This window comes from Rhineura floridana, chromosome 3 (genome assembly GCF_030035675.1).
Source record: "Rhineura floridana isolate rRhiFlo1 chromosome 3, rRhiFlo1.hap2, whole genome shotgun sequence".
In the NCBI taxonomy this organism is placed as follows: Eukaryota; Metazoa; Chordata; class Lepidosauria; order Squamata; family Rhineuridae; genus Rhineura; species Rhineura floridana.
Window position 1 is genome coordinate 39,926,700 of NC_084482.1, and position 20,534 is coordinate 39,947,233.

The 20,534-nt window shown below is 44.8% G+C and overlaps 2 protein-coding genes and 1 long non-coding RNA gene across 3 annotated transcripts in view; 2 read left to right on the forward strand and 1 right to left on the reverse strand.

Annotated features, from left to right (window-relative positions):
* The window catches only part of LMBR1L (limb development membrane protein 1 like), a 51,716-nt gene extending 46,747 nt beyond the window's left edge, over window positions 1-4,969 (forward strand). Inside the window, exons 16-17 of the mRNA XM_061615432.1 lie at window positions 1,378-1,539; window positions 2,614-4,969. Coding sequence (XP_061471416.1) covers window positions 1,378-1,539; window positions 2,614-2,672 — 221 coding nt within the window. The 3' untranslated portion in view covers window positions 2,673-4,969. The remainder of the gene's footprint in view (window positions 1-1,377; window positions 1,540-2,613) is intronic.
* Window positions 4,970-5,463: 494 nt separating this feature from the next.
* Window positions 5,464-7,473, reverse strand: LOC133379692 (uncharacterized). Its single transcript, XR_009761242.1, has 3 exons — window positions 7,380-7,473; window positions 6,283-6,365; window positions 5,464-5,689 (listed from the first exon to the last, which is right to left on the reverse strand). It is a non-coding gene; the product is annotated as an uncharacterized LOC133379692 (long non-coding RNA).
* Window positions 7,294-20,534, forward strand: part of DHH (desert hedgehog signaling molecule) — a 28,350-nt gene continuing 15,109 nt past the window's right edge. Inside the window, exon 1 of the mRNA XM_061615433.1 lies at window positions 7,294-8,519. Within this exon, the coding sequence (XP_061471417.1) occupies window positions 8,211-8,519 (309 nt within the window). The 5' untranslated portion in view covers window positions 7,294-8,210. The remainder of the gene's footprint in view (window positions 8,520-20,534) is intronic.

Genomic DNA, 20,534 nt, shown 5'->3' on the forward strand with positions numbered 1-20,534 from the left:
GGGTATCGCCAACGTGTCACCCCACTGCTGAAAGAATTGCACTGGCTGCTCATTAGCTACCGGGCCAAGTTCAAGGTTCTGGTGTACAAAGCCCTATATAGCTTGGGATCAGGATACCTGAAAGATCGTCTTACCCCTCCTATAACCAGTTGATCGCTATGCTGTGCAGTTGAGGGCCTCCTGCAGATACCATCTTATCAGGAGGTCCATTCTGCACAACATAGGAAATGGACCTTTCATGTAGTGGCACCTATCTTTTGGAATTTCCTCTCCTTAAATATCAGACAGGCATAATCTCTGTTATCTTTCTGGCGCCTCCTGAAGACCTTCCTCTTTCAACAAGCCTTTTAAGTTGAGACCTTATCCCAGTCTGCGTCTGTGTTGAAATTGCTTTTTAAGATGTTTTTAAAAAAAGATGTTTTGTTTAAAATATATTTTAAAGTCTGTTTTTAAGATGTTTTAGAGTTTTGTTTGCCACCCTGGGCTCCTTCTGGAAGGGTAGGATATAAATTTAATAAATAAATAAGTAATAAATAATTTACTATCTTTGCATCATTTCACTTCTACTAATCCGAGCTCAGCTAGAATAAGTATTGGGGCACTGAAGCTCTGCCTCCTGCAAAGCTTGTGTAGCTTCAAAGAGTTTACTAGGCACTACCCTTCCATAATTACTTTCAGAATCACATATGCTAGAAACTTGCTTAAAAAACAAACAGAAAATATTGTCAGGATGCTGCATGCTGTATTCAAATTCCATCCTTCTGTGCTTATGTGAACTTGTAAATCACAAATAAAGCTATTTACAGTTTGAATTCTCTTGCATAGAGACTTGAATAGTGAGGAGGGACAAAATCCTGGCTGTGAGGAACTGTGATATTGCTGAAAAGTGCAATGTGGCTGGAATTCTTAGAGCATCGTTTTTCCTGCATTTGATGGTTTGGATATTTGCCAAGTTGTTCTAGGATGTGGTGTACAATTGTAGAAATCCACCATTTCTCAGAACACACAGCAGTGTGCATAGGAAATGAGAGAAAATGGCCATGCTGTTGTAAGAGAGTCACAGTGTCAAATTACAGGGGATAGTGGGAGTTCTGGAAAATTTAATTTCAGGGAGGGTGTTTGCGTTGCCTGCATTTAATAGGATTTAAACTGGAAGAAAAGCAGTCCTGGAGAACTGAGCTTCATATGTTTTGTTGATTATGATTGTATACCACAAATATAATGTTCAGGAAACCCTCTTGGAAGGAGGGTAAACAATAGATAGTATAATGACTCACAGATCTAAAAAAAATTGGGAATGGGCTTGAAGATTCAAGTTGGTAGCACATGGCAAGCATTTTCTTTCTCTCTCTCTCTCTCCCCCCCCCCCAATCTCAGGGATTACAAGGTTTGACCTGCTGGGTGACTTTGGAAGGTTTAACTGGCTGGGAAACTTCTACATCGTCTTTCTCTACAACATGCTTTTTGCTGGCCTCACAACTCTATGTCTAGTGAAGAAATTCACCTGGGCTGTACAAGCTGAACTCATCAGGGCCTTTGGTAAGTGCTGGCACTTTTCCCCCCCTTCAAACTGTCCCACTCCAATTTGTTGTCACGAAGACAGTGGAAAATGGAACTGTTAAGTGGCCTGGTCAGTAATGAAGGGACCAACTCCTGGGTAGAAGGGGAAGAGGGGAGAAGCTGGTCACATTAATGTCAAAAGTTCCATTGAGGTTGACTGTGGCCTGGTTCACATGTCATGCTGTACCAGACCGTGGCTTAGCACAAACACAAGGGCTCCAGGAGAGAACACCACAGCCACTTTGCTCCTCTCCAGGCGTTCTGCTGCGCTGGCACTGCTGCTTGGCTTAGTATGTCGTCTGAACCCAGGCCTGAAGTTTAACTTTCTTCAGACTAACCATGAGTTGTAAGCAAGGTTTGTTCTATGGTATACAACTCATGGTTTGTCCGGGAGAGCTAAACTGTGAGTCTGGGTTTGGACAACATGCTAAGGCATAATTTGGCTTAGCTCAGTGGTTCTTAACCTTTTCCGCTGCCAGCACCCCGTGGATTTCCAAAATATGCTCTCGCCCCCGCCCCCCCCCCGAAAAAATACTGTTCATTTTTTTTAATGTGTGTTTTAGCCTAACAGCTAAGATAAATAAATTTTTTAAATCTCTTGAACAACGCCTTGCATCCCTAGAAAAAGTGTCTCACACCCCCGGGGATATGTGCACCCCAGGTTAAGAACTGCTGGCTTAGCTGATGTGTGAACCAAGCCAAATTGTGGTGGACCCTGGTTCCTTGTGGATGCTTGCAATACTACCTTACAATCTTTCTACCTAGGGTTGCCGGTTCACTAACGGGAAAACATTTTTGTGAATTTGACAACCATTGTTCATGTGAGGAAACTCCCTCATCCATTTCCGATCTGGCCATGCTTGCTTTGTTTTTATTTACTATTCTTATCAGCCACTCTCCAGCAATGCTGTTGGAATGGCTTGCAACAAATAATAAAACTGCAGTTTTATAAAGCACCTTGTTGAGTTGGTTGTCTTCTGGACTGGGTATCAGGATGAGAGATTGCAGGCTTTGGCCTCTAATCTATAGTTCTTCCTCTTTCTTTCCCTCCAGGCCTCCACAAGCTGCCTCTACCTGTGACACGGTCGCACCAGCCATGCAAGCTCAGCTAGAATAAATGTTGGTGCCTGAATCAAGCTTGGCAAGGCCACCTTGCCTGCAACCTACAACTAAGACATCCTGACCTTGACATCATGATTGTGCTTGTCTTCTGAGCCATCAGAAGAGGGTGGGGCAGAGAGTTTTCTTTGCTTCACCCTCATTTTGACCAACTGCCTGTCAGAACAGAAGGAAGGGAAGGTGGCGCCTTTGGTGACTTGGCCCTCCTCCCGTATCCCAGAAGCCTGAGGAGGTGATAGGTTCAAACTGCTATCAAGACCTCCTTGCTCTCTTCTTTGAGGTCCCCGTTCCTATCGGCTGAGGGAGCATCTTGTAGTTCATGTGGTGACTGCAGGACTAAGGCGACGGGAATAGATTGTGAAGAAAGAAGTCTTGGACTGTATTGGAGAGAGACTAATGTAGAATTAGCCCCAGGGCATTATAAAGAGCAAAGCAAGCGTACATGCTATTGGCGAAAAGTGCCTGGTGTCCCTTGACTTGGCAGGGGATGCTGCAAATTACTGCTCTTGTTATATTTGACATTGTCTTAAACCTCATGCCCATGCTGGCCTCTTTTCTGTCACTAGATCCTAGAGCCCAAATTTCTAGTTTTCAATTTTGAGCCAGTTCTGAGTAGTAGATTGAGCTCCATTCCATGTTTACATACCTCACTCAAGTGCAATATAAGCTGGCGCTATTGGGCCATGTATCTGTGGCTTTCCATTCAGCAGCCATCTGTGTGTGTAAGAGAAGAGGGTTTTCTGTAGGTTTGTTTTGCGTGTGTGCTTTGTGTTTTTAAAATTTGCCCTGCAATGTGTGTGTGTGTTTCCCTCTTCCGTAATTATGGGGTGTCGGATCAAAGTAAGGTGGGTACATCTGGTAAGTTTCTTCTTGGTGAGTTTTTTCCTCCCAAAATGGTAACTGAGGGATGGGGGAAGCAGCAGCCAATGAGGGTACTTTTGCCCAGCAAAATGGAGAACCCACCACCACTGCCATTCCATCATTCTTGCATCATTGTAGAGGTATCAGTGTTGAGACTTTCTGAAGTTGAGAATGGTCCTTAGTGATATTGATGCAACTTTTCGTTTCCTCTGACCCTATGCCTTGCTTGCGACAGCAAATTCCCGTCAAGGGTCAACTTCACAGCCAGTTTATGTTCCTTCCCCACTATCTAGGAAGAGGTGGTCAACGTGGTGCCCTCTAGATGCTGCTGGACTACTACTCCCAACACCCCTGACTATTGGCCATGCTGGCAGGGGCAGATGGGAGTTAGAGTTCAACAACATCTGGAGGGCACCATGTTGACTTACCTGTCTATATACGCCCAATAATACAAACAGCTCCTATTATTGGGGTGGGAAGACTTGGAAAGTGAGCCTGTTCAATGTGGCAGTATATATCAAAATTAGGGGAATGGATGAGGGGAGATGTTAGGAGAAAAAGTTAATATGAAGAATGGTATGGAGGGAAACAGCCCCCCCCCCAAATAGCCACAGTATTTTGAAGCCCTGTCACCTGTTCTGGTCCCCATCCCTATTCTCTTCCGTCTTTGGCTTCCTAGCCACATGTCTGTGGATCTACTATGACTGCTCTGTTTGGCATCTCTGTCTTCAGATGCTGGCCTGGGTTCTCCAGTTTGTCAGGGCCCTTGTGTACCCAGTATTGGACAAGAATAATATGAAGGAATTGAATCCCATATTTGAATTGGGAAGCTATAAGTAGAATTCCCAAGTTTGGCTTAAGATGTGGAGGGAGGTGTCAAATTTTCTAGTTCAGATGGGAATGATTGTTCCTTACAGAAGGTAGCATGTGTATCTTTTGAGTGTTATGGTAGGAATTGCTGTGTGTGTCTTTTTCCTCAGTGTTTGTGGCACCGTTGTTTTGCTCTGTGTGTACGGGGCAAGGTCACAACTGTCCATGTTTACAGCGTAAGCAGAAGTTGGCTTCAAGATGTGTGGGTATCCCTTGTGGGTAACTTGAAGAAGTACAGATTTGCTGAGTCCTTGTAATGTGGCACCCATATTCTCCATAAACGTTACAGCTCGAGCTGAAGAAAGCTGCATATAAGTCCTGCACCCTTAACACAGCCTAGACTTGAACAGGGAAAGGGCTGTGTGTGGATTAATCATTTTGTTTCCAGAACATGTTATGGCACTGTAGGCCTCAATTCAGAGGGGAAAAACTTAAATGGAGACTTGTGATTCTTGTCTGCCTTTTTTGCTTCACGTAGTGACTGTCTGATCTCAGTACTATACTGTTCATGGGACTTGTATCCATGTAAGCAATAAATTCCCTAGTCCTTCCCCTCCCCCCCCCTTTGGATGCTTCTTGTGTGTTGTGGAAGTCTGGGAAAAGAATGATGCTCTGCCATCCTTGCTAGATAAAGGAAGAAACAAGTCTTTCCAGCTCGCCATTTCTGCTGAGCATTCAGAGCCTCTGCAGTCCCATTCATTGAATATCTAGTCATCATTTAATGTGGAAGTTAGGCATTTATAATTTAAATGGGCATTCTGGGCTCTATGATTGGCTGCACTACACAACAGTTTAAGCAAGAACTGCTTTGAGTCACAACAGTTGAGCCAGATGATACAAGTCAGGGAAGTTCTTCTGCATGTGTTTATATTTAGCTAGTTAATCCATTTGCAAATAGCCATTTTTAAGTTTGCAAATATAACAAAAAAAGGGAAGGAAAAGATAACAAATAAGTTGGAGAATTTTAAAATAAATATATGACTACTACTAATAGTTACAATAAACCACCATAGGTTTACATTACAGATACAATAACTACCAGTACATGCACCTTAAGTTAAACATGTATGTTAATATAGGCCTTCTAGGTGTCCAAATAGATATCCATGCAAAATTGACATCTATATGAAATACGTTCAAATGTAGCCAGGGTTGTGAGGTCCTCAGTCAATTGCATAATAGACAGTTGGTATTTATCCTTCCGGGCTCATAGTATGTGTCTCAGCAATCCTAAGTGCTTGCAGACTCCTTTTTTGTTGTCTTGCTGTTAATCCTCATACTACAGGAATAAAATTCAAAAGTGCAAATAGCCATGTCAAAAAAAATGATTAGAAGAGAGCAAACATCTTGCTTCTTCCTACCACTATGGTCTAGTATTAGAGTTAAAGCTTTGCTGTAAACTGGCACATGACAACTGTTGGGCTCTAACTCCCATCATCCCTGACCATTGGCTTTGACAGCTGAGGCTGATGAGAGTTGATGTTCAGTCCAACATTACTGTGAGAGCTGCTTTAATGTATTAGTCTTCAGCTTGTGGGTTGGGACTTGCACGTGTCATGCTCTGACGTAAGGTGGGCTGTAAGCAAGGGTCATGGTCACAGTTTTCTTTTTTTTGTTTAGATGGGCTGCGCTATGAGTGAGTGCAGCTGACTGGCCCCATACAAATGAGGATAAGGGCTCTGTTATGTTGCACAGGTGCCTTTGTTTTGGGAGGGGGATTTTCTTGCCCAGCTTGACAAGCTACATCTGACAAAAATGCTACACAACTGTGATTGGTGTGGGAGCCCTGATCTTCTTGGTATCTGCTCATTCTAGATCAGTGGGGAACCTGTGCAACTTTAATGTTGCAGAACTTAACCGTTTCTACCATACCTGACTATTGGCCATGTTGGCTGGGGTTGATGGGTGCTGAGAGTCCAACAGTGTCTGGAGGGCCACAGGTTCCCTATCTGTGCCTTGAAAGATAAAATGATAGATATACGTAGAAGTTACCGGAAACTGTGCCCTATGTTGCAGGTTCAGATTAAAGGCTAGCTTAAGTCATTAGAAAGCTGCACAATCTCTCACTAACAGCAGGCCTAATATGAAGCTTATTAATCAACATGTTTTCCTCCTTGAAGTGGCCTTCATATTTCAAGGCAAAACCACTGACTAGTTGCTACTTGCTTGTTATGACCTGTTCAAGGCACAGGGTGCTCTTGTAATGATGCCTTATCTCCTCGGAGACTTAACCTTCCTCACCCCTCTCCCATCCTCCCTGGGACCTAAGGCTTATGTCAAGTTAACCCGAAATGAAGCCATGGTCGGTTTTGATGAGAAGTTACAGGATTCTGATGCTGGGGAATAAATAATTTTGGGGTGGGTGGGATGGCCGAGTTGTCCCCTGCCCCCTTAGAGGAAGAGCGGGCCACCTTCGGAGGGGGGGGGGAGAGAGAAGAGAAGAAGCAGGAAAGCTCTTTTCCTCCGCCTTGACATCTACTTAACCCTGTCTGATGCGCTTGCATGAGGGGAATGGGGCAAGCGAGGGAAAAGAGGTCTCAGTACGACAGGAGGTGGGCGGTCTGTGTGACCTTCCTCTTGTTAGGGAAGTAAAATAGGTCGCGCAGTGCTGCGGCGAGAGAAGTTGGCCCGAAAGTGGGTGAAATTATGACGTTAAGAGGCGGGAAATTTTGGAAAACGTGGCCCAAGCTAGGAAGGCGGGAGCTGTCGCTTCTGTCTTGTTCCACCAGACTCTTTCCCTCCCGGCCCCCCCTTTTAAAAATATTCAGAGCTTGGAAAAGTTACTTTTTTTGAACTACAACTCCCATCAGCCCCAGCCAGCGCCATGCTGGCTGGGGCTGATGGGAGTTGTAGTTCAAAAAAGTAACTTTTCCAAGCTCTGAAAATATTTTATTAGCCGTGGCTTCTTCTAAGGCTAAGCAGTTTAAACAAGGAATAGGAAGGGAAATGAGCGTCCCGCTTGTACTGACCCAGCCTCTGCAGCAGAGGGCGCCAGATCCGCAGACTGATCCAGGCAGTTGCAGTGGAGGGCGACCCTCCGAGGCACTTGCTACACGAGGCAGGATGGGGATGCGCCAGAGGAGGCGCACCGCCCTGCAGGGCGCGGAATATGAGGCGGTGTCAGCTCCGGGGCAGTCCGCACTGCTAGGCAGGGGGTGTTCACGGGGCGCGCCTCCCTCCGGGCATAGGCCCAGGGCGTTTAATGCAGGGGGGGGCACTGGGAGGGATGTGCCCGGCACAGCTTCTCGTGGGGGCCGGTCTTGAAGGCGGAGTCGGGCAGCGGGAACGACGGAGGGACCCGACTGGGTTGCCCCGCGCCAGCCACCACCTTGGTGGCTGTAGTAGGAGAACAGTGTCGTACCGCTCTCCTCCCTCGCTTGGTGTTTGCAGGCTTCTCTGCCTTAAGGGCTGTGAATGGAGCACGACGGTGGCTTTTGGCAAAGGGGGGCCCAGGGGGCAGGAGGAGTTGGGTTGGGCTCGGGAAGGTGCTGCTAGCTGGAATGGCAGATTTGAAAGGGCACTGCTGGATGGCACTGGGAGGGGCCAGACTTATATGGGGACCAGTGGGTGGCACTGCATGAGTAGAAGAGAGGATCCACTCCACGCTGGTGAGGCACAGCGGGTTCTCATTGCCAGTAGTGGGCACCTGAAAGTGTGTGGGCACAAAGGAATCCCTTCGCACCCCAACCTGGGTCAGCCCTGCAGTGATGATGTCCTTCCCTGGTTGACAGCATTCTTGGCAATTGACGGAGAATTGAGAAGGGGGGGAGAGCGCTGGGTAGCCCTGACATCTGGCTGCAATGGCCTGGCACAGGCTTGTCATCTTGCTTGGGCTTTGCTTGGCTAGCTGCCTTTTGCCCCCTGCTCAGGGCTGTGGCCCAGGCAGGGGGCCGGTAGGGAGGAAGCAGTATAGCCGCAAGAACTTGACACCGCTGCAGTACAAGCAGTTTGTACCCAACGTTGCAGAGCAGACCTTGGGTGCCAGTGGGAAAGCGGAGGGTAAAATCGGACGCCACTCGGAACACTTCAAGGACCTGGTGCCCAATTACAACCCTGACATCATCTTTAAGGATGAAGAGAATACAGGCGCAGACCGGTTGATGACTGAGGTGGGTGCTGCTTGTTGAGCAAAGATTAGAGCCCAGATCGCCAAGGCCTTGAATGTCTGGCTCATCCAGGACTTGATCTGAACCAGGTCTCAGCCCTGACATATTGGAAGTAATAGAGAAATGCAGTGTCTCTGAGCATATGCTGACTGCCTTTCCCATTGCTACTGATTAACCAGAGCAAGCCCCAACACATCTGGGATAGGTGTTCCATATTTGAAGATGTGACTTCCCATCATATTTCAACCCTAGTACTTCTCTTTACAAGTGCTAGCCGCTGGTCTCTCCCATAATTCAGTTGTAGGAACTATGCCAGACTTAGTCTTCAGATAATAAAACAGCTGTAGCTACTTGTTGATTAGTCCTTTTACTTGGGATGAGTTTCTAGTAGTGAGGTCAATGTGGACCTGTGCATGTTTTTGTCCACAAAGAGATCCCTTTTGCTGAGCTGGACACCGAGGCTGGCTAGAGCTGTAACCTGCTATTCTCAATCTGTTCTACTTAGTCTAGAGCTTTGACAAATGTAATCCTTTATGTCACCAGCACCTTGGCATTTATTGTATCCTGGGACCTTGAAAGGAAAGAAGGTAGAGTGACAGAGTTATAGGGACCGTGGCATGCAAGCTAATCATGTCTGGGATCGTTGCTAGTGGTGAACGTTAGGGAATGTCTCTTGGGCAATCAGATCCCTGGGAAATGAAGGTGGAGAGTTGCACACCTGTACTTCCTCTGGCAGAAGTTTTATCGTATTTGGCTAACCTAACATTTCGAATTTCAAAGTGGAGGAAGGCTCTAACCTTGTTGCTCCTTTTCTAAACTGTAAATGGTCTCCTCTTAATCCTGTTTGCGCTCTGATATATGTGGGGAAAGAACCTTTGAGGCATTCGGATATCAAGCAGGAGACACATATCACTCTGTACACCAGGTACATATACCCATAAAATCTACAGTGGCCGGAGTGAACACTTGATTTTAAAATGGCTTTCTTTCATTTTCTATCCGGCAGTAAACAACATTCGCATGTGATACATAATATGAGAGAAATGTATGTCACAGTGTTATGTCTGAAACAACCCTAAGGGCTTTTTCATGCAAGATATAGGTCCTCTTATATAGAGACATTTTTTGTGTATACCATTATTGGTGAAATGTATAGTTTTTTATCTTGCTGTAATATGGAAAGCCATCTTATCTTAATAAGTTTGCTACACTTTGCAGGGAATGGGGAATAGTGCAAGGTGCTGCTATTATTACTAGAAGTAGCAACGTTTTGATTTCTTACTCATGTGGGCTATCTGCTCACCATTTCTCAGGCTACTTTACTGGAGTTAGTTTTTATTTCTGTATCTTAATTGCTATCCATTTTTGGTGCTGGAATGCTATGATCTTGAGCCACCTTGAACTTTTTTTTAATGGAAAAATGGGGTATGAGTGTATAAATTCATCCCTGTGTAGGAAGAAAATATAAACTTTACACTTTTTCTTTGTGGAGATTAATGTTGATGTGTGAAGCAGCCCTTCAGTGATAGATTGAGCAAGCACTGTGGGTATTAAAGCTGAGTATATTCATCCTCAAGACATAAGTGTGAGTGCCTCCTCCAAGACCTCAAGCAACCCCTGAAACTGGCAAAACTTGGGTACAAAACTGCCTCAAACTCCTATTTTTAACTTTCCTGGGATCAGGATGAGGCAGTGAACTAATGTTGGGTGGTGTGCATGATTAACCATTGATGCAGACTGAGAAAGAGAGACCTTCCTCCCTCATCTCCAAATTAAGGCAAAACACAAAACATACATTTCAGAGAGTTGCATTTCAGCCTGGTCTGTTTTTAAGTTGGGGGATCCATGGAGTAGTCCTTCAAATTCCTAGTTGTTAAATATGTCTTGTCCTTTGCTTTTATGTTCCACTTGGACACTTCCTACCCCACTCCTCATTACTCTTCCCCTTTGGCCTCTTGATGTCCCCATCCGCTCATGCCTGAGGGGCAAGAAGGTAATCAGATCCAAACTCGTCTCTCTCTGCATATTAACCCAAGAAATCTTGATCAGATACGTCACTCTCTGAAAGAAAGTGCAATACACAGAACAGAAACAAACAGGAGATGCCAAGTATGTAGCTAAAATGGGCATAGTCGGTCAAGCCAAATTCTACAGCAGGTGTTCTCAAACTGTGGGGGCAAGCTCGTCCCCTTGTGAGGTGCAGGACATCTGACATCAGAGAGAGGGAGGACCTGGAGACAAACAGTGCCAACCTTCCACCAGCAGCCAAGAGGTAGATGGATTGATTGCCCCTCAGCAGAGGATCATTGGATGTGTTCCTTCACTTATGCTATCACACTGATCTGATTTGGGAAGGATTTTGCTTCAATGTTTGCCTGATGCCAGCATTGGAACTGTACCCCCAACCCCCATAGATTGAGGTATACTGTCAGCAGTAGGCTGTATACGTGTGACTTTGTGCAAAGATCTTTGCATGCTCACCAACTGATGATTGGTGCCAGGTTGGGGGTATCTAGAAGGCAGAGTGAATTTTCAAAAGGGGACCTGAGCTCAGAAGGTTTGGGGGAAAGGCTTCTACAGGAAAAACAAAACTAAGAACCTAAGATCTTTGTACAAAGTCCCGTGCATACAGCCTATTGCTGAGTGTAAGGATCTATAGATCTGGGGGTACAAATCCAGCACTCCCATTAGAATGGGATATCTCCAGCTTGTCCTTGAACCACATGAAGGGAAACATTGAACCTGAAATATGTTGATCAGTTAATAGTTTGAACATGAAGCAGAACTCATTCACTGAGTGCACCATAAACATTTTTATTGGGGCATAAGCCCATCCCATCCAAACGTCCTGTGTCTGACTGATACTCCTTGATGCCCAAAAGGACCTCAGTGGGTGATAAGTAGGGTTCTAGAAAAATAAAGTTATTACTTCTCTTGGCTTCTCAAGACTGTCAGTATGGATGGGCAGAACTTTTCAAAGATCATAGTGTTGGAAGGGGTTTAGAATGTCATCTAGTCTGACCCCTTACTGATTCAGGAAGTCTACCACTACAGTATCCCTGATGGGAGTAGGAGTGATGTCAAATATGAGTGCTCCTCATATGAGGTACAGTTAAAAGAAGTGGCACAGAACTCTGCTTAGATGACTACCAGCACATGTGTTCCTCCTTTCATAAAGCATGTGAGGATTTAATAACTACTGAGGAAGTCTTTTTAATATCCTGGGAATCTGCCTCTAGCAGTTTTCTCTCCCAGTTGGTGTTGCAGGGAAACAAAGGCAGAAGCAGCAAGAATTTGCTAACATCAGATGCGATAACTGATAGCCACAAACTCACATGGCTTTAAAAGGGCATTGGACAAATGCACGAAGAATGGAACTATCAGTGGCAAGACACTTTGGTAGCTAAATAGAACTGCCATGTCAAGAAGCAGTTAAGACACCTCTGGAGAGCAAAAGCAGGACAGCACTATTTCCTTCACGCCCACCTTGTGGGGTTTTTATTGGCCATTTTGGACAGCAGGGTGGTAGGCTAGATGGTGCTTTGGTCTGATGCAGCAGGACTCTTTTTATGTTCTTGCACGGGGAGGGGGAATACTGGTTAAGAGAAGCTACGCTGGTGATATGGTTCTGGTTAGCCTTTCGGTCTTAAATGTGACAATACAACATATTGTTCACTATCTTCTCAGACAAAACTCCAAGGAATAATAGATGCTGCCCCTGTGATAATGCTGAAGTGGAGTCTGTTTTACATGTTCTGTTTAATTGTAGGTATTATGAAGGGGCCAGAAAAGATCTTTTATACCCCATTATGCAGTCCCTTCCAGGCCGCTCCCCTGAGTCTCTTCTGCCTGTTTTACTAGAGGGCTCTGACAAGGTAATTACTGTTCAAGTGGCCAAATTTCTGAACTTGGCCATTGTGACCAGACCCTGTAAGATTGTGAATTGTAATTAATTTTATCGTATTGTTTTGATGTCTGCCATAGCTCTGTCACTAAGCAGTCTCACGTTAACATTTATATTTTTATATTGTATTGTGGTCGGTTGACTGAAATAAAATTCTTCTTCTTCTATCTTCTCAGCTGGGCCCCAGAAAGTTCAGAGGTGTTGCAAACAATATTCCCCTTCATCATACTCTTAGAGGACTTCTTAAATTGGGACAGTTTGTGTAAGGTACACCCTGTGTCTTATGTTTCATTTGGTTTACAGTGAAAACCTTTCTTGCACCCATTTCTAGCGTATAAACCTGTAAATGTGAACAAAGCCCAATGAAGTTTGCATCTTGCTTGATTTAGGCTAGTGCAGACCAGCATGACGTGTTACCTATGAAGTTAAATGCAACCCACCATTGGCATCCCAGTTTCTTGCTGCCCGCCTGCCAAGCATGTGACAGCCCACAGCACATGGCTGATGAGTTGCATTTGACTTGGTGGGTCAAAAGATGCCATGGTATAACTTGTTTGATTTAATAGCTTGGGGAAATGTGAATGGGATAATTTAGTTTGCATGTAACTAAAATATATCCCTCTTTAAAAGCAATTGCCCCTAGCTTAAAATGGGAATTGTTTGTATGTCTACAAAAGGGTAGGCAGAGCCCCAAATGAAAGATTGGGATACACGTGGAACAGAGAAAGATACAAAAACCAACAAACCAGGAATCCAGAACAATGATGTTTTCAGGTTCAAAGCTCACACCCACCATATTTTGCATCACAGTTATAATGGACATTTTCATGTAGCCTAAGACAGGGGCTCCCAAACTGTGGTCCAGCTGTATCCCATCAGTGGTCCATGAGCTTCATTCAGGTGGTCCATGGCATGTCCACATGAAATATTCTTCTTGATTTTTAGTTGTATTTTTGTTGCTTCCCTTATTTCTTATATTGTATTTTTTGTATTACAATTTGAATTCTATAGAATTACATTAAATGTAATATAAGAAATAAAGGAAGCAATAAAAATACAACTAAAACTCATGCAGCATCTTAGCACAGTGCCTAAGAATTGCTGCAACAGGCAGAAAAAACATTAGGTGGTCCGCCAAGACCATCAGCAATTTTCAAGTGGTCTGTGGGAACCACTAGCCCAAGAGAAAGGGAATGGGGAGGGGCAGTTGTGTGCTGAAAGTTCCTGGGCTAAGGGGGTGCTACCATAAGTTGCAGTTGAGTGCTACCATTTCACCAGCAGATGTGACCTGGCAGAAGGGTCATGTTTACATCCCAGGTGTTTGATATGGTCTGATGCTGTTCCTATACTATCTCCCTATAGGAAGGAAGAATGTTTTAAAAATGCAAAAACTAGAGACGATCTAAAATGAACCCCCAAACAATGAATTTGAATGGGAGATATATTTGAGATGTCTGCAGACTGTTTTTCAATTTAACTCTTGAGAAAGGCCCTTTAAAAAATAATTGGCCAAAATGTGTAGGGCTGTTTTGAAAATAAAATCCACATTTTTTTCACCATCTTGAGATAATGTTCTCTTTTGATTCAGGAAGACTACTTCCCTGCAAAGTCTGAACTATGTACTAGCATGAATAGCTGTCCCTAATACCAGGAAGTGCCACAACAGAGGTGATAGGATTCTATTTATTGTGTAACAATTTGGTCACAGAAAAGAGAGCACTGGCAGAGGGAGGGCAGAGAAGGGATTCTTTCCTTTTGGGACAATGACATTTGCCTTTTGTGAATAGAAGCTGACTTCATTCCAGTTTCCTGCTGCTGAGTCACAACATGCCATCCAAAGGCAGAGTGGGTGAGGGTTGGCAGCAGACATTTCACTTTTAATAACTATGGGGGTGTTCAGAGAACAAAGAGAAGAAGGACAGGAAGGTTGACTGGCTCCTCTGGGACACTGAGGACTGCCCTAAATGGAGACAGGAGGCTGGGCAATGTGGGCTTCAGCTCCATTTCAAGTAATCTTCCATAGATGCACTTTGTTCATGCTCGAGAACTGTCAGTCATATTTAGGGTCATCAAGGATTATTTCCCCAGGACAGATTGGATGGAGACTCTGGTTTGTTTCGGCCTTGTGAAAATTTCTGTGGGGTTTTTTGCCTTTCCTGTAGCATGTAGCTTGTCTTACTTGCCTGAGCTGTCGGTAGTAATTTCATGCACTTGCTGCTCTCCTACTGTGGCGTGCTGCAGTCTGGATTGTGCAGGTCATTCAGTAATTGTGTACAGATGACCCTGCCTTTGGGGCAATGAGCTGGGCTAGATGGCATTATTATCCCTTTCTGATGCTGTGGTTTTTACAATCAAGGCATAAAGCGGGAAGTGCTTGGTTCCGTGTTTCCTCTTTGAGGAGGAGGAAACATAGTAAGTAGAACAGACAACATTAGGCTGCAGAGTTCTCCTAGGCTGAATTCACCAGAGTTACTTTGGGTGATGTACTGTTTCTTAATTTAACATACCTTGCAAGGCTGTGTAGTGAGGGCCAGTGAGACAAGAACTGCTTTATACAATAATAATAATAATAAAAACCCAGTAGGAATGATTGGAAACATAGTCCCAGTGGCAGGGGTGGAGAACTTGTGGCCTTTTAGATGCTGCTGGACTTCAGTTCCCATCATCTCTGACCACATGGCTTTGCTGGGTGAGGCTGATGGGAGCTGGAGTCCAGCAGCATCTAAAAGGCCACCGGTTCCCCACCCCTGTACTATGAACAGAGTGTAGTGGCAAATTGAGAAGTGCAGGGTCCCTTTGTGAGTCATGCCGCACCTCCCACTGCTATCCCTTCTACCACTGACACCATTGGGGCCTGCATAATTGACTTGGAAAGCTACAGCAATAAAGAAAAAAACACATGATGTTGTATGGAAGCTTCACCCTCTCATCTCAGTCCTCATGGATGGATCCCTTCCCCTTTGATTCACCAGCACACGTAGATTAACCAACCCCCTTCCACACTCCCTTAGCCCCAAAATTACCCATCGGCCTTCCACAAGATAATCATCCCCCCCCAACAACACCAGCCAAGTACTGTGGCCTGCAAGTACTTCGCAACCTGCATTTTTGTAATTTCATATAGACAGCAAATAGGAGTTTTGTCAAGTCTCTGACAAACCACCCTGCATGGCTGATAGGCTTTTTTGGTCACAGACTTCATAGGCCGGCCGGCCTTTGTCAGATGAGACTACTACAGGCAACTTTTTTGGAGACAAGTCTTTCTCAATATATTAAAGAAATAAGTTAAACAAGTCTGGGAAGACAGAGAGGAAGACAGGAAATTGCCTTATACTGCGTCTATCTTGCTCAGTATTGTCTACACTGACTGGCAGCAGCAATCCTGCAAGAGCCTCTCCCAGCCCTACCAGGTGATGCCAGGAATTCAACCTTGGATCTTCTGCATGGAAAGCAGATGCTCTGCCACTGAGCTACGGCCACTTAAAGCCTATTTTCATAAAGGTTTTTTTTTTAAAGTGAATTGTGGTTTTAGAAGCTCATTTGTGGAAAGATCCTTCCATGCCTTCTCCACCTCAAGGTTATGTACTTAGAATAATAAAATGACCTTAACTCACATGAATTATTTAACTATCATTCTTTAACAATCATTCTTATCTCTAATCCAGTCATACAATCCAGCCAAAGAAAGAAATTAACAACCTATTTTATCAATATAAAGCTGCTATAGTATCATGCAATCCAATCATTTGCATGTTAACTCATATGCAAGCCCCACTGTGATCAATAAAGCTTACTCCCAAATAAACCAAGTTAGCTTTAACATGTTGGTGTTGCTGCCTTCCTAGCTGAGAAAATTGCTTCCTTGTTCACTCCTCCCACAGGAGTAGCATCCATTTCCTACAGGGTTAAAGCTGCAATCCGATACATGTCTACTCAGAAGTAAGCTCCATCAATGGAACTTACTCCCAGATAAGTGTGTATTGGATTGCAGCCTAAATTTGTTAACGAGAGAGAGAATTTTGTCTGGGCAGAGTTTGACAGAGAAGAGAAGACATTGCTTTGAGTAATCTGTCGCTCATATAACAGAGGCAAGAAGCACCCATTTTCCTTCTGCATTTACAAATTATAATGCTTTGCCTCAGGAATACTTTCAGATGCGGGGGGGGGGGGGAGGGAATCAGAGGGGGGAGAAGGTGGGAAGGTCTCACAAACTTCTAAAGCCTATTGTTTTTAAGAGAGACAGAGAAAGGGCACAATGCCCTTTTGAATGCTTTGCAACTAATGTGCCCCTCCTCCTCTTCTGAAACCTGAACTGATCCATCACCTCTGGGAGGGGATAAAAAAGAAGTCAAGAAGCAAGCACCACATTGGATTCCTTCCTAGGCTGGGTGATTTAAAGTCAAAATAGTCATTCCTGGGGCTGCAACCACTTTCCATCCTCCCCCTGTGTAAACGCCTTCTCTCACGCTGCATCATCCGCACCACCTTTCTCCCATGTAAACTTCTCTCAAGTGCAGAGTCCCTTCACGCCACCTGCCTCACGTACACACATGCACTCACAGTGTGCTGCTACAGATCTGCCACCACCACCCCGCCCCGCTACCATGGAGAAGGAGGAAGCAGGAGCCGCCCCCCCCAGCACATCCATACAGCAGAGGCCACAGCAATATCCTCCCCAGGAGTGGCAGCCCAGGGAGGAGGAGGAAGAGGAGCCACACTGTGGGGCAAGAGACAGGCCCCGCGGTGTTGCACCTCTTCCTTTTCCCCCTCGGTCAGCTCAGAGAAGCTGTTGCAGAAGCCTCTGCTGGGGAGCCCCCTCCCCTCCGGCCTCCTCCTTTGCCCTGGGGTGTGTGTGTGAGTAGGTGGCAGATTGGAGGGGGCTGGCACCTGACTTTGGAGGTTTGTTCTGAGGATGCCCCTGCTTTGCCTCTTCTCTGGACTTAATTTGTTGCCTTTTCTGTAATTTTCCACCACCCATATTTGTTGGAGGAGATTTTTTTTTTTTTTTTAAAGCCTTAATTTACTGGAACTCTGCTCTAGTGAGTGTTTACATACTGCTGATGGTAAGGCTAGATAGTGCAGGGGTGAGGAGCTTTTTTCAGCCCAAGGGTCACATTCCTTTCTAGGCAACCTTCCAGGGGCCACATGCCAGTGGTGGGCAGGGCCAGAGGCAAAATTAGGTGCAGGACGTAATGTAAATGGCACTTTTGTACAATCGGCTCACTGCTACCCCCCCCCTCCATCCCCAGCAGGTGAGGCATTCTCAGAGTTCAAGGACACATCTCATCCAGACAAAAGCATTCAACAAGGTGCCAAGCAGGGCTGTTGAGGGATGTAGCCTGGGGAGGGGGTGTGGCTGGGGATGGAGCGTGGCCCGAGGAGAGTGTTGAGGGCCAGATAGTCAGGCTTGGAGGGCTGCATCTGGCCCCTGGGGTTGAGGTTTCCCACCTCTGTTATAGCTCTGTATATACTGCCAGTTCTTGGCAGTGTTGGCATTAACTCATATTGGCGCATATAGTGTAAAGCTGCTTCAGGCATTACTGAAAAAGCACTTCCCACCTCTGGGTTCTAATAGCAATGTTGCTTGTAACAACCTTGTAAGTAAATTAACAAAAGATACTAGCCTGCAAAAAACCCACTTTACTAGCTTTGGGGGGCTGGTAGAGGAGGGATGGAGAGCTCCGTCCCTCCTGCAGCACTTCTATGCTGGGGGCAGAACACCGCTCACTTGCCTAAACACAGTTCCTGCCCTCCTATTGCTGTCAAGCTAGTGCTTAATCAAAAGGATAGCTTATAGCAGAAGTTAGAGACAGCCAGTGCGGCCTAGTGGTTAGAGTGTCAGACTAGGACCTGGGAGACCACGGTTCAAATCCATGCTCAGCCACAAAGTTCACTGGGTGGCCTTGGGCTAATCAATGTCTCTCAGCCATACCTAAGAACATAAGAAGAGCCTGCTGGATCAGGCCAGTGGCCCATCTAGTCCAGTATCCTGTTCACACAGTGGCCATCCAGACGCCTGTGGGAAGCCTGCAAGCAGGACCTGAGTGCAAGAGCACTCTCCCCTCCTGTAGTTTCCAGCAACTGGTATTTGGAAGCATACTGCCTCCATCTATGGAGACAGCACATAGCCATCATGGCTAGTAGCCATTAATAGCCTTATCTTCCATGAATTAATCCTCTTTTCAAGCCATCCAAGTCAGTGGCCATCAGTGCTTGTTGTGGGAGTGAATTCAATAGTTTAACTGTGCCCTGTGTCAAGAAGTACTTTCTTTTGTCCATCCTGAATCTTCCTACTTTCAACTTCATCAGATTTCCATGAGTCCTAGTTATGAGAAAAGCAGAAAAACATTTCTCTATCCACTTTCTCCATGCCACGCATAATTTTATACACTTCTATCATGTTGTCTTTCACTCACCTTTTCTCCAAACTAAAAAGCCCCAAATGCTGCAACCTTTCCTCATAGGGGAGTTGCTTCATTCCTCTGATCATTCTGATTGCTCTTTTCTGAACCTTTTCCAGGTCTCCAATATCCTTTTTGAGGTGAGGCAACCAGAACTGTGCACAGTATTCTAAATGTGACTGCATAATAGATTTGGCATTATGATATCAGCAGTTTTATTTTCAATACATTTCCTAATAATCCCTAGCATGGGATTTGGCTTTTTTTTTACAGCTGCTGCACACTGGGTCAACATCTTCATCAAGCGATCCACTACAACCCCAAGGGCTAGTTCCTGGTCAGCCACTGCCAGTTCAGACCCCATAAGCGTATATGTGAAATTTAGACTTTTTGCCTCAATATGCATAACTTTACACTCGTTTTTATTGAATTGCATTTGTCATTTTACTGCCCATTCACTCAGTTTGGAGAGGTCCCTTTGGAACTCTTTGCAATTCTTTTTTATTTTAACAACCCTGAACAATTTAGTATCGTCACCAAACTTAGCCACCTCACTGCTCATCCCTAACTCTAGATTGTTTATGAACAAGTTAAAAAGCACGGGTCCTAATACCATTCCTTGGAAGACTCCACTTTCTAAATTCCTCCACTGAGATAACTGTCCATTTATTCTTACTCTCTGCTTACTGTTTCCTAGCCAGTTCCTAATCCACAAGAAGGACCTCTCCTCTTATTCCATGACTGCTAAGCTTACTCAAGAGTCTTTAGTGAGGTATCTTGTCAAACATTTTTGAAAGTCCAAAAGTCCAAGTACACTATTGCGTATCTTCTGGATCACCTCTACCTATGTGCTTGCTGACACTCTCAATGAAGCTGGTTCTGCTTCAGCAAGGCTTGTTCTTCTATATGCTTATCTTTAACAATACTTTCTACCAGTTTTCCTGGGACAGACGTTAAGGTAGCCAGTCTGTAATTTCTGAGGAACCCCCCCCCCCGATCCCTTTTTGAAATGAAATGAATATTGCTCAGAACCATAGGTTACCACATGTAAAAGGAAAATCCAAAATACATATTAAAATACAAATCATATTAAAACAAAACACAGTTCAACAACATACAGTAAAAGAACAATACATTTCAGATAAAATTTCCTCTCCTGAGCGAAAGCTACCCTGACCCACCCCATGTCTTAGTGTATAAATACTACAGTCATAATAGCGCTGGGGCACATCCCACTCACCCCACAAGGTGTTTTTGTTATTTAACCCTTACTTTTCCCGCAGCGAGACCAAAGTTTGCCACCTGAGTAGTTATAAATATATCATTGCCTGCTAACAGAATGCATATCTGCTCCAGGGGAGGTCTATTTGACAGGGAGTGAAGGGTGTAGGAAAGAAATTTTAACCTTGGGGACTTATATAGAGGGCAACTTAGTAAATAATGTATAATGTCCTCAACTTCACCAGATTCACAGACACAAACTCTTTGTTGGGTTGGAATGTTAGAAAACCTCCCATCCAGAAAAGCAGAGGGCATAGTCTGAAGTCGTAAAGCTGTGAATGATTTTCTCGGGGTGCCACTGTCAGAAATGTGAAGTATTTCTCCATGCCAAATGTTGTTTTGTATAGTGGGTATCAAATAGAATATGACATTTGGGTAACTGAATAGAGGTCCCACCATTTAGATTAATGATGGGTTCTTTCTTTTAAAGCC